Below are 14,160 nucleotides of genomic sequence, written 5' to 3'. Positions count from 1 at the left end.
ACCAGCGCACGCAGTGAGGAGAGGAAGTTTGTGGTGCACGCCCGCAGGGCGGTTCCCTGCCACGGGGAGAGTAGCAGAGCAGCCTGGCAGGGCGGGCACACTGCAGGCACGCGCACAGCTCTCCAAGGAGAAAAGAAAGTTGAGGGATTGGGGCTGGGGAAGAGAGGGTATTTTTTTTCTTTTCCCTAGTAGCAAAGCAGGAGGGCTGGCTCAAAAAACAAGCACCACGAACTGACACTTGGGGTAACCTTCAAAACCCTGTGCTCCCCATACTGAGTCCTTTAGTTACACCCCTTTTCTAGATGAAATTAAAATCAAACGGGGTTATTGCGGAGGGGAGAGGAGGGGGCGCGGGTAACCCAGATTACGCCATCCGAATTCAGGGAGAAGGAAAGCACAAGAAAAAGTAGAAAACGTAACAGAGCTTCACCTCGTCTGCGCCGGGTGATACCTGCCAGCTCCGAAGGTGGCGCCCGTGGCCTCTCCCTGGACGCCCCGCCGGCCCCTCTCCCGGGAACTAGCACCCCGTCCTCGCCTCTGCCCGGCCCGCAGAAGAAGACGTGGAGCCAGAGCAGCCTTTTCGTATCCCCGATCCCCGACTCTCTCTGGACTCGCACTGGAGATGCCCTGGACTCGCTCCCTCGCTTGCCTTTTTTCCCCTGCCGATATGTATCCCAGCACTATAACCCAAAACACTGATTTTCCTGGATCCCTGGGAAATTAAAGCTTCTGCGTGCCCATCACCTCCTCCCAGCCTTCCAGAGTGCTAGGCGTCCGCACCCCACGCCACAGAGTTCGATGCTGGGCTTCCTTCAAGGGAAGGGAGAAGGGAACCAAAAGCCTCCGAAGTCTGGAAAAGTTTCCAAAGGGCAGGGGATGGGGAACGGGGAAGCCGACCTGGGAAATGGGAAGGATCACCTGTTGACCGAGGGAGGGAAAGTTAGCCTGGCCCCACCTCCCTGGGACACCCCGCTCCCGATCCGCGGAGCCCAGTCTCCAGTCCCCGACCCGACCCGCGCTCACCTTGAGCCCACGGATCTCGCCGAGGTGTAGCTGCAGGCGGCGGTTCACCTCGCGGATGAGGTTGCTGTGGTCCAGCATCGCGCTCACCTTCTCGGCCTCGGCGCGCCGCAAGCTACGGATCAGCTCCTCCTTGCTCCACTGCAGCAGTTCCTCGTCCGACACTTTGGACAGGTCCTCCACGGCCGCGGACGCGCCAGCAGAGGCTGGGGGACAACTTTCCGCCGCCGCCGCTCCGCTTCCGGCCGCCTTCGACATGATATCCGTGGGGTGGCAGGTGCAAGTGGGTGGAAGAGGCAAAGCGACACCCAAAGGCGCGGGCGCGGCGGGGCCGCCTCCGCCCACACCCCCGTGCGCTCTGGCGAGTCAGCGGCACCGCCCGGGGGCCGCTGGGTTGGGGCGACAAGGGTCGCGCTGGGCAGCCATCCTACCTCGCCATCCCGGCGCGCGCGCCCGCGTATCCCCCGGGCCGGGCAGCCACCCGCGCGCTGCTGCCGAGGCGCATCTCAACTCCCCTCAAGTCCATGGCGAGGGGCGCTAAGAAGCTGGCGCGGCGGCGGGAGATCGGGGACCGGCGGAGGCGCAGAGGGGAGTGCCGAAGGGGCCGCACCCCGGTTCCTTTGCCCTCTTCCCCGCCCTAATTCCAGACTGTCTCCCCCACACTCTGGCACACACAAGCGCGCGCTTTCCTCCCCCTTGCCCAGTTTCAGCCCGCGGCTTCTCTCCTCTCTTAGTCGTGCAGGGCGCCTCCAGGGCTGCTCTAGCAACGCCCCTGCTGCTGCCCAAAGGCTTGGCGGGGCCGGGGGGCGGGCTGCGCTCCTCCTGTGTCCTTCGCTGCGCCCGCTGCCGCTCACAGGCTGCTGGGGGAAGCCTTGGATTTTCTGAGCCGCGCCACGGGAAAATGGGCCGGGAGGGGGGCAGGTAGAGGCTGGACCGGCAAGAGGAGGAGCCTGGAGCCGGGGCCGCCGGCAGTCAGCCGCACCCCCAGCGCCGGCTGGAAGGGGCGACAGCTCCACAGCCTCCCGGGCTCCGGAGGCGCGCTCCCCGCTATCCCGCCGGGGAAGGTCGGGGGCGCGGCTAGCTCCTGGGACGCGGGTGGGGCTGGTAGGGGGAGAAGCGTGTCGGGCTTTGGGAGGCTCGAGTCCGCCACCGTGTGGCCAAAGAAGCTCCCTCCTCCGCACACCAGGTTGCTCACCAGGCAGGGGAAACAGCTGCCGACCAAAATGAGAGAAGCTTGATATTTGGAAGCAGTGGGATTCGGGAGAGATGGATAGCAGGACCTGAGGGGTAACCGTCTGTTTGAACTTTGGAGAATGAAAGAAAAGATCGGTGGGGGGAAAATGGGGTGGGGTGATGTCAGGAAAGGAATGTTGAAAAAATCCTAATGCTCTGCAAAGGGGAAAGAGAAGCTTCAAGGACTGATCTTTGGGGACCAGCCTGCCCCATCTTTGTCTTTTCTAAAAACCCACTACTTTGCTAAGAAGCTTCAGGGGAAGGAAATGGATCTTTTAAATTTTTAAATGAAAACCATCAAAGCCTTAAAGGAAAAATAGAATACCTTCTCCTACTTCCTGACGCCTGGATTTTAAGGTCAGGTCACCTCCCCTCTGAGTACAGCACTACCCCTCAGGCAAGCCGAAATGCCAGCCAAGGACACTTCCATTTTTCTCTGTGCTGCAGGCTGCTGGACTTACTTGTTCTGCTTTTTATGGTGGTAATTTCTGAAAGGGGGTGTGCTGTGCCCCTGGGTTCTATCTTTGGACTGCAAAAGTCTCTTCCACCCTCCCCATTCTACCCTCTTGTGAAGTCTCATGGAATCCTGAAGAACTGGATGCATTTGGTCCTGGGCATGTCATTTAGGTGAATGCTGACTTCTCCAGGATGGACAAAGAGTCAGGAAACTGCAAGGATTTACCCATGTGGAGCTTCATGAAACCAGGTTGCAGTGGTCCACCAGCTCCCCCCTGTGTGTCCCCTGATTAAGCTGCCCCCTGGTGAGAGATGATCAGTTGAAAACTTCTGAGACCTGGCTTCCTGCAGAGCAAGGAAAAGTGGTGCTGCCCTCTGACCTTAAAGTTCCCCTCGGCCTGACTAAACTTTAGACAGGTTTCTTGGTGCCCATAGGTCCCTGACCACCCTTTACTTAGATCATTTACTTTAGAAAACTTTCCACTGTAAATTATTTCTCTGCGCTTGAGATGTAAATCTCCCAGCTCTTGGCAAGTTTTACCACCCAGGCATGTTTCTTAAGGACAGGGAAGCCATCCCTTGGAAATGGAACCACCAAGGAAGACAGAGCCACTATACCCCAGTCTGGGAGTGTAGAAGCCTAACTTCAGTGAGTGCTGATTAGCAAACACCAGTGGCCTGAACAGACTGACCAACTCCTCCTCCCACTCCCAAAGTCCTCCAGTACTTTCCCAATAGCTCATCTCAGGGCATAAGCACCCCCCACCACCACCACCTTTTTATGTCAATGGAGATAAATTCAGTGTCTCTCTCTTTCCCCTTTTCTCTCTCCTCCTCCCTCTCTGCCTCCCTCCCATTGCAATCGTGTAGAATAAAGTCTCCCTTCCCTGTTTAACCCTGTCCAGTGCAGTATTCCTCCGACACCTCCCTTCTCTCACGCACACAGAGGTTCTCCTCAACCCAATTCCTAAAACCACTTTTGGCACAGGAAGGGAAAATACGAGTCAGGAAAATCCAAGTCCCATCTCTGCCACTTGGTAGTTCTTCTCTTCGAACAAATCATCTAACCTCCGGAAGCTAACGAGATAATGCACATGAAGTGCTTTATCGAATTACCTGCAGAAATGCAACTTTATTGTTACTGATACTACGTTTGGGCAGCCTCTTATTTTGGAAATAGCAATCTCTACATCTCTTTTCCTTTCTCGATCACAGGTTTGTTCTTCAAGAGTCCTATTCTAAAACAAAACAATCTGCCCCCTTCTCCGCTAACTCTCTCTGATGAGTTAACACCCAAGTAGATAATATAAGACAGGTGGATGGCTGACAGGAGGAATGGACTTGTGTGGGGAGGACCAGGAAGAAAGGAACCCAAGATAATAAATCTCTCCACAAATGCACGTACACTAGCAGCCACTCACCACTGGTCTACATGGCCTTGGTGAGGTTTTAATGTTTTGTAAGGGACCAAAAGTTTTGCCTTTTGGGGATATTGATTTTAAGCTGTAATTAAGAAACAAAAGGCTCATTGAGGGGGGAAACACTTAAATAACACTCGAGCCTCCTTTCCTGCTCAAGAAATTTACATAGAAAAACTAGGATTTCTCTTAGCCTAATTTGAATTACAGGAGGCTCCAGGCAGCTTGTTAGCTAGATGCCCCAGTGTCCCATTGTTTCTGAGTCACCAGGCAAGAATTTGTCTGCTGTGTACGTTCCCATCTTTCTCATCTACCTGGGACTCACCCATCCACACTTCGAAAAACCCATTTCCTCCTTTCCTCCTTTGTCCAAAATGCCGTGCATACTCAATGTTGCCTCACGGCCTTGGGAATGTTCATGCACATGTTAATTTCCCACGAGCATCTATTAAAATTTTACTTTCTCCTGTTAATCTCTCTGTTAATTTCATTATTATTCCAGCTAGAAGAGCGTAGAAGGTGGGGAAAATATTAATTTATTTTAGTCCCCACAGTTTCTAATTTTGGTCATTGATCTGGATAATTATTAAATGAATAATGTTTCTTTATGTTGCTAAGGTCATGTGTGGTGCCAGGAACTTCACTTGGCTATTAAAAACAGACAAAAAACAAACAGTCACTTAACAGAGGGCCTTCTACTCCAGCATCACCTCTTTCAAATCTGCTTTCCATGCAACTACCCAAGTGAACCAGCTAAAAGTCAAGTCCAGCTGCTTGACCCCTAAGGTAGAAACATTGCTCCTAATACTTCACGCCCCTCCCTGTGTAATTCCTGCCACTCTGGCAGGTGCCCTTGCAGCAGCTCCCCTGAGGGGCCGAGTGCACCTCCCCTCCCTAAAAACCTTGAGCCTGCCCACAGAACCCACTCCATGCAATGGGGACTTACCTAAGGGTGTATCCCTTCTCTGTTAAGGCCTACTTCTCCAGCTCCACCTCCCACCACACCTTGCCTTATGTATTTTTCCACTGCCAAACGGCCCAGAGCTCCCTGTCAGCACTCTCCACACCTCTGTGTCCCATTGATGCCATTGTCTCATGCGCTGAATGCCTTCCCTGCCTTTTCCACTGGATCTGCTTGTGGGCACCCTCTCCTCTGGGTTCCTGGCATCAGCCCACACTTCCCCAGTGAGGGCAATGGTGAGCATCCTTCTCCACTCCCACGACCGCCAGGGCATACCTCTAGCTTGGCACTGAAAAGAGAATGTTCAACCAAAAGTATAGGTGGAAGCTCAGACTAACCCAGCCCAGTCCCAGCAGAAACTTTAGCTCCAGATAGAAAGTGGTATTCCTTCTTTCGTATTTTCTCCAACTCTAGAGATTTCTATTGTTCCATACAGAACTTTTTGGTGCAAGAAGAGATGCTATTGAGGACATTGCTGAGCACATCCCACAATGCCTTATTATGATTCTGCAGCCTAATCCATGGGGTTTCTTGGCAATTCAGGTTTTAATCTTACGAATATTGTGAATTATGCAATTGGTTGTGTATTCTCTCTGCACTGGCTGCTGGGAAGTCAGATCCAAACTTGTAACCACACTCAGCTACTTAGACAAGACTTAAGGAATATAATTTGTTGACTAATCTGACTTTCATAATTTTCTTACTTTCAAATTTCTCCCTCCAAATTTTTTTTAAAGATTTTATTTATTTATTTATCTTTAGAGGGGAAGGAGAGAGGGAGAGAAACATCAATGTATGGTTGCCTTTCGTGCGTCCCCTGTTGGGCGTTGGCCTGCAGGGAACCAGCCTGCAACCCAGGCATGTGCCCTGACTGGGAATCAAACCAAGATCCTCTGGTTTGCAGGCCCGCGCTCAATCCACTGAGCTACGCCAGCCAGGGCCAAATTCTTTTACCTTGTTCTGTATGTATCTTTGTAAGTTACCTAATACATATATATATATGTATGTACGTGTGTGTGCATGTGTGTGCATATGTGTACATGTGTGTGCATGTGTGCAAATACACAGTTGACCCTTTTAACGTGGAGGTTAGGGCTCCCAACCCCTCTCCATCCCCACACAGTCAAAAATTCTGTATAACTTCTGACTCTCAAAAACTTTACTAAGAGCCTACTGCTAACAGGAGGCCTTACTGATAACATAAACAGTCAATCAGTGCCTATTTTGCATGTTGTATGTATTATATACTGTACTTTTACCATAAAGCCAGGCAGAGAAAAGAAAATGTTATTAGGAAAATCATAAGGAAGAGAAGATACATGTATGGTACTGTACGTGTTTGTTGGGAAACATCCACAATAGGGGGCCCATGCATCCAAGCCAATGGTGTGCAGAGATCAACAGTGCAGATGTATGTAGCGCGCACACACACACACACAGCACAAGAGAGAAGGAGAAGGGAAGGAGCAAAAGGGGGAGGAAGGTCCGGTCACCAGTCATAAACCCTGTAGTGTTTTCTCCCGCTGCTGGCCCCTAAACTCCCTGAAGACAGTGACCACTTCCTAACCTCAAGTTAACACTCAATAAAGAAATCGGGGAAGAAGGGGCAGGGAACAAGCCCGCTAGAGGCTTTTGTTGAGATGTGTTTATCCCCCTTATTTGGAATGTCTTGCCACCCACAACACATATTCAAGACCACTGTCTTTTGCAAATATTAATTAATGTTTAGTATATGCTAGTTTGGAAGTAAAAAGAGTGCTGCATAGTTTAGGAAAATCTTCAAAACTATTGAAGGAGGGTAATTTGGTATTTTAACAAGTTAGGCTCAAAATACACTCAGATGATGGATTTATTCACTGATGATGCCAGATGCAAGCGATCATACTGCAGGGAAAAGCCTGAGGTTCATCTCATTGTAATATCTGCACTGTGGCAAGTACCACAAGCAGTGATGGAAACACCCTATCTTGCCCACCAAGGGCCAATTTTCCAGGCAATACGTCAAAACTCAGCAGAAGTGCATTGGACTTTAGCTTTGTTCCCTAACGCTGAGTCCAGATCCAGCAAACACAGCCAGGGTGTGGTGCTAGGATTAGCCGGGAATTCTTAGAGGCGTAGGTGGCGGTGCCTCTGCCTGTGGGGAGCTTCTAAAACACACTTCCACGGTAAGCTGCTGTAGAAGTGCTTTGCCTTGATCCAGCCCCCCAGATGGACCATTTACGAGCTTGCTGGCTTTTATTGTATTCTGTCCTGCCAAGTACTACGACAGAAATTGCCAGGGAAGGGTTGGGCTAACTGCCAGCCTGCCCCTCAGAACGCTGAGATCCCAGATGTCTTCGGGCTCCCGGCAGCAGCTGCTGTGGAAATAGCACTGCTCGTGACTCTGTAGGTAATGCTGTTTTGACTCTCGACCATCCTGCAGGTCTCTACTCCCTGGATTCTCAACTGTGGCTGCATATTGGAATCACTTGCAGGGTTTGAAACACGCGGATGCCTGGGCCTCTCCCTAGAGTTTGGATTTAACAAGTCTGGAGTGCGCCATGCACATCGGGGCTTGTAAAAACTCCCCTTGCGATTCTGCTGGGCGGCAGTTTGAGAATTCCTGTTGTCGATGGTACACAGCAGCGTCCCACAGAAACACAGGACAAACCACAAATGTAAGGCATGGGGGTAATTAGAATGTTTCTAGGACTTGCATTTAAAAAGTCAAAAGAAACCGGTGGCACTAATTTTAAGATTTTATTTATTTATTTTTAGAGAGAGGTGAAGGGAGGGAGAAAGAGAGAGGGAGAAATATTAATGGGTGGTTGCCTTTCTCATGCTCCCTATGGGAACCTCACCCACAACCCAGGCATGTGTCCCGACTGGGAATCGAACCAGCAACACTTTGGTTCACAGGCCGGCATTCAATCCACTGAGCCACCTCAGCCAGGGCTAATTTTAATAATATATTTTCTATAACCTAATATGTTGAAAATGTTATGTCAATAGGTAATCAATATAAAAAATCAATGAGACGCTTTGCATTTTTGGGTAGTAAGATTTCAAAATCTAGCATGTATGTTATACTCACAACACATCTCCGTTCAGACAAGCCACATTTTAAGTGCTCGATGGCCACATGTGACTAGTGGTTACCACACTGGACGTCGTGGCTCTATGAGATTGGGGGAAGGGAGTGGGAGAATGACCGTGGCACCTGAAGAATGACTTCCCAGAAGATAGCCATGTGCTAACGCCTGGAATCTGTGCATGTTACCTTATGTGGCAACGAGGGGCTCTGCAGACGTGGTTACATGAAGGATCGTGAGACAGAACAATCCCCCTGTCTTACCCCAGTGAGCACTAAAGGCCATCACATCGATTCTCACAGGAGAGAGGCATGGGGAGGTATCACAGGCGGGGGGTGAGGGGGCACTGAAGCCACAGAGGCAGGGATTGGAGTGATGAGGCCACAAGTAAAGAAACGCTGGCGGCCACCAGCAGCTGGAAGAGTCGAGGAACAGACTGTCCTTAGAACATTTGGAGGAGACACTGCCCTTCCAACACCTTGACTGTAGTCCCGTGTCAGGTTTCTGGCCTCCTGTGAGATAATAAATTTCTGTTGCTTAAACCACTTAATCTGTGGCCATAATAGGAAACTAATACAGCTCCATTTATAACAAAGCACTTCTTTTTTGTCTGTATTGTTGTCATTATCATAGTCTTTTTTTTTTATTATACCTACTTGGATACTGATTGATTTTTTTCTTTCTGGAGGACAGGGACCTGTCTCATTCACCCATGAACCCTCCCCCACATCTGGCAAGTGTCGTGGGAGCGCAGCAATGGTTTGTGGGTGCCTCTGGAGCTCAGACCTGGAGGTGCCCAGATTCTGGTGTGAACTCAGGAGAAGCGTGAAAGCCACCTCCTGCAGAGATGGTTAAATGGGAAAGCGACAGACCACAAACATCCCAGAAGTCCACCATCTTGCCTGCCTGCCCTGGTCCCTGGAAGTGTCTTTGAGAAGCTGTAACCCCAGGGGTTTAGGAAGGAAAAGGAGGAAGTGCTAAAAGCAGGAACCGCCTCACAGGCCTGAACCACCAAGCAAAGTCCAGGGGCACACGCCCTGGCCCGTGCAGACCAGGCCCATGACAGCTGGGAGTGTTCAGTCCCCTGGCTGGGCTGTCTGACACAGACACGGTTAAGGGCCTCACGAGTGAAAATGCCTCTTCACACATTTGTTCGTTAAGATTGTTTTTTGCCTAACACAGAAATCAGCTGCCCCGAGGGGGTGCCAGTTTGATTAGGAAGACTTCTCTGCAGCAAACAGTCTCCTAGCAGCATTAATATCACCTGGGATTTGGGGTTGTAAGAAGCCACCGTATAATTAAAAATGACAAAGCGAAAGTTGAAGTACACTCACTATCTTTCAGAACGGACCCTTCCAAAGTACCACGGTCACACGTGACTGGACAAGAACTGACATGGACGAGGCTCACGATCTTACTGAACCGATGACTATGGCACAGGCATTCTCAGCCATTGTGCAGACACGGAGTCCGAGGCTCAGGCCAGAGTCACACAGGGAGCACGGGTTGTCATCCTGGTGATTGTCTTCACCAGAAGACACAGGCGGAGTGTGGGGCTTCTGCAGGTGGCTCTCAGGCCCCCCAACCGTCCAGGCAGCCCTCAAGGAGTAGCATGGGGGTCTTCAGCAGTGTACTCAGTGAGACCCCAGCTTTTGGCTTTAGCAGCAGAGCAGACAGGCTCTGAAAGTGGCAGAAATGGAATCCTTTGCCTTTGCCACCTGGGACAGAATCTTTAATTTCCGATTAATTTGCAGGAAAGGGAGTGGTGAGTCGTTTCTTTGTCTTTTTCTGGTAGCATCCACAGAAGTTGCCAGAGCATGCCCTCCCCACCAGGGGGAGCCACACCCGACACTCTGGGCCTCAGCGCCACCGTGCTGCGGGGCAGTCCGCACCCCTCCAGGTCGCAGGCTCCCTGCCACTGCCCCAGAGACACCACCACTAACCGGGTCATCTAAAGGACCGACTGCTTCACCCAGAGTTCGTCACCTTGTTTTTTGTCTTTCCTAACGCTCATTATTTGCAATTATTTCTATTTTGTTTACTTTCCACTTCCAGCTGGGAAAGGCGAAAAGGGAGGAGCTGTGTTTGTGTTATGTCTGACCCGTGGTAGGTACTCAGTCCCTCTTTCAGTGCCTGGATAAATAGAAGGTGTTCATATTTGCTCATCAACAGAGCAAGCCCCTAGGCCCTCTGTGCTTTATGACAACTGGAATCCTGCTCCCCTCCCCCAGGAACGCTGATCCAATTGGCTGGGGGTGAGGCCCCTGGGAATGTGTATTTGAAGGCTGCTTCTTGGCTTATTCTGATGTAACCGGCCAGTAGAACAGTATCCGGGATCTCAGCGCCTGTCTGCCTGTCTCACACAATTTTTATTTGTTCTCTTTGCAGTGAGAGTCATGGCAACTACCTAAGTTATGCATTAATTTCTGGGTCCTTGGAAAGCTAGAGAGTAGCGTATGACTCCTATTTGCCTAGCCATGAGGAGCCCTGAATAACATTCTAGGGCTAATGCTACCTCTGATATCCTGTGAGATAACATCGCCCAGCAAGAAGAAGCAGTGACAAAGACCACCACAGTCTTTGGAGAAATATTCAGCATAGCTGAGGAATTCCACTTTTTGGGATACGTATTCCAAGTTCCTTGGAACTTGAAAGTGATATCTTTGGGGGACTTGAAAAAGAACCAGCAGCTAGGCCACTTAAAGGTGGCCAAGGAAACTCAAAGCAGGTTTGAGTGACAGAAGACCAACCTTGCACACACTTTCAGCACTAGAAGGGGAATGAGACTGGAAATGGTAGCAATAGGGGGTAGAGGCCACGGTCACACAGTGGTGGCAAAAAGAGAAAGAACAGGAAAGAAGTGGAGGTCCTGAGAGATTAACTTTGCTTGGGGCATTTATTATTCATAGTGTGGTTTGTGGACCGGCAGCTTTAGCTTCGCCCAAGACCTCGCTGGAAATTCAGGATGTCTGTCCCTACTCCAGAACTACTGAATGGTAATCTGCCGTTTGACAAGATCACCAGGGGATTAATAAGAACATCCAAGTTTGAAAAGCACTGACCTAAACCATGACAAACAGAGGTCTGGTGAAGAGAGGAAATTCCTTAAAATTTAGGAATTCCTTAGCTTGCAGAGAATTCTACTGTGGACCCCATCAAGCCTGCATCACACTGAGGGAGAGTGTGACCAGGTAAACAGTGCTACTATTCCTTTATCCCTAATTGTCTCATCTCCTTAAGGAGGATGCAAAGTCACTGGAGTCCAAGAGTCTGACTCTCCTTCCTGTCCCTCCCAGGGTACAGCCTTGAGACCTAGAACTGGACTTTGGGTACACAATGATGTCAGGTAAAGAAAATTCTGATGGGTTAACTGATTGCTTCTACAGTTTTCTCCTAAACATTCTTGGCCTAGAATTTCCACTAACCCTCCTCCTGGGAGGATGTGTGAATATCACAAAACTTTAGAAAATGGTTGGGGAATCCATTAGGAATACGCACACATATAACACAGCCTTCCCCCAAGGTGGTCTTTCCAGAGCGGGAGTTGAGGAAGATGCTGCTGCTGTGAGCTGCATTAAATGCCCCAGAGGAAAGGTTACATAAGAGTAAAAGAAATCGTGAAACCGATTTGGGCAGCAGCTGAAAACAAAACAACAACAAAACCTTCGTTCCCTGGTTCATTGGCTTTCATCTCCTCCCCGGGGGCACAAAGAACTCTCAAGTGCATCATCGTATCGCTGCTCTTTTTCACTACCCCGCGGCGAGTGAGCAGCAACTGTAATTCGTAGTTTGAGGACATGTCAGGCCAACATCATCTCACAGTTACCCTCTACTACAGTGACCTGTGTAATCCGATGGTGTCCGGGGTAGGTGCAGTCCGAGCACTGGTTTAGAAACCCGATGGAACAGGATGGTCCTGAGATGCATGTTTGTGCACATGTGTATTTGCGTGTGCGAGTGCGGGTTCCTGCCTTCGCAGTGCCGAGAAGAGACTTTGAACAGTGAGAGCAGAGAACTGAATTCACACATATAACTACAATCCAAATAAACACGGTCATTTTCTCAGGGGGGAGAAAGAAATCTGCACCAGCCAGGCTCTCCAGTGTCCGTTCTTTAAGGAAATCACGCTGCTGGTTATACTACTCTGCTTTCTCCAAGAAATGAAATGCTTAGAAAGAAGGTACTCGTGTTCTAAGTGTTCTGTCAGGCCTGCGAGGACGGCTGGAAAGAGCCCCGGAGCCCAGACCGAAGCTCAACTAGAAAAGAAGCCCAACCTCCAGCCACCACCCAGCCACAGGGCTATCTATCCAAGTGTCCCTCTGCAGCTCTGTGTCTGTGCCTTTGGAGTAAGAATGACAAGCATCAGCCACACCCCTTTGTGAAACCGAGGAAACAAAGCAAAACAGTGAAGCAAAGATGTTTTAAAAAGCACACGTTGCCCCACCCAAACACAAAGTGTGATGATTTTTTTCGGGATATCACTCATTGTTATCTTACTGTCTCGCTCTCTGACTAGTAAAGGTATTCTCAAGGGCACGCGGAATCGAGCAGAGAAACTGTAACACCCTTAATTGTTCCCATCCCTCTGGGGTTGCAAAATCACCAGTATGACGATTCGTGCTGAGACAGGGGCTGTAAACAACCACCAAACTCCAGGCTACGTGGGAGTGGAGGACATGGGGGCGGGGGGCAGATAAACCTGGAATTTATTTCTTAAAAATTTTGTATTTATTTTAGCTTTGCACAGTGGTTGTATCATAGCCAATGAGGTTTATTCGAGATGTAATTATTGCTAATTGAAAAAATTGTGTATTTATTCTTACATGTTTAAACTTCAGTCACCAAAGTGCTCTCCATTTGATGTAATACACCTATTGGGACATTTTCTCCACTGCTCAAAAACGGTTTGTGAACACATCAGTTTTGATGCCTTCTAGTGCTTCTGTTTTTTGTTTCACCTCTTCCATGTGGGCAATACACTTCCCTTTGAGGACTTTTTTTTTATCTAGGGAAACAAAAAAAATTGCTCAGGATGATATTGGGTGAATGGGGGGTGGAGCATCGGAATCATGCCCTTTTTGGTCAAAAACTGCTGAATGCTCAGTGTGGTGTAGGCAGGTGAGCTTGTAAGTCCCCCATCATGAAATGGGAAAATGCACCGAAAAAGTCTTCAAAAAAATTCACTGCAGCCGAATGCAGCTTTGCCAGCTGGCGCACTGACACAGATGGGTTCCTAGAGCACTCACCTGGTGAAGGAGACCTGTATGTGCTATAAGAGGCCCACCCTCAGAAGATAATTCCAGTTTTTTGGGTCCCCCCTTATAATTTTTCAAATGACATGTATCAACCCCTTTCCTACGTCTTCACACCCAACTCTACACCCACTGTCAGAGCCTTGGTTATTCCAGAGGGAAACTGTGTGAATTAGCAGAAGGCACCTCTTCCTTGGGCGGTGTCTCAGGTAGTGTATCATCAACGTATCCCTTTAGAAGGAATTGGCTCACATTGTTAGGGAGGCTGAGCAGTCCCAAGTTCTGTAGTCCACAAGCTGGAGACCCAGGAGAACCAGCGGTATAGCTCCAATCTGAGTCCCTGAGCTGAGACCCGGAGAGCTGATGGTGTAAGTTGCCGTCCAACTCCAGAGGCAGGAGAAGGGTAGTGTCCCAGCTGGAAGCCAGTCAGGCAGAGAGCAAATTCTCCCTTACTTGGTTTTTCTGTTTACTCAGGTCTTCAGGTGATTAGGTGAAGCCCACCCACATTTGGGAGGGCAATCTTCTTTACTCACTCTACGGATTCCAGTGTTCATTTCATCCAGAAACGCCCTCACAGAATAGTGTGTGGCCAAATATCTGGGCACCCCATGGCCCAGTCAAGTGGACACACGAAATTAACCATCAAAAGTAGGTGCATGGTAGCCCACCAGCTGCCTTCCAGACCCTGTCTGCCCCTCAGCTGGGCACCCTGGTGCACGGCACAGTAGACATAGCACACAGTGGCCCTG

The 14,160-nt window shown here is 49.8% G+C and overlaps 1 protein-coding gene across 7 annotated transcripts in view; it reads right to left on the bottom strand.

Annotated features, from left to right (window-relative positions):
• The window catches only part of CCDC85A (coiled-coil domain containing 85A), a 167,288-nt gene extending 165,987 nt beyond the window's left edge, over positions 1-1,301 (bottom strand). For all 7 annotated transcript variants that reach the window (XM_037047959.1, XM_037047961.1, XM_037047960.1 and 4 more), the window contains exon 1: positions 1,024-1,301. In XM_037047959.1, coding sequence (XP_036903854.1) covers positions 1,024-1,278 — 255 coding nt within the window. In that variant the 5' untranslated portion in view covers positions 1,279-1,301. The remainder of the gene's footprint in view (positions 1-1,023) is intronic.
• Between the last annotated feature and the right edge of the window lie 12,859 nt (positions 1,302-14,160).

Source organism: Sturnira hondurensis, unplaced genomic scaffold, assembly GCF_014824575.4.
Source record: "Sturnira hondurensis isolate 20B ecotype Veracruz unplaced genomic scaffold, ASM1482457v3 Scaffold0006413, whole genome shotgun sequence".
Lineage (NCBI taxonomy): Eukaryota > Metazoa > Chordata > Mammalia > Chiroptera > Phyllostomidae > Sturnira > Sturnira hondurensis.
Note: the sequence above shows the minus strand (reverse complement) of the source record. Positions and strands in the feature narration are given on the sequence as shown.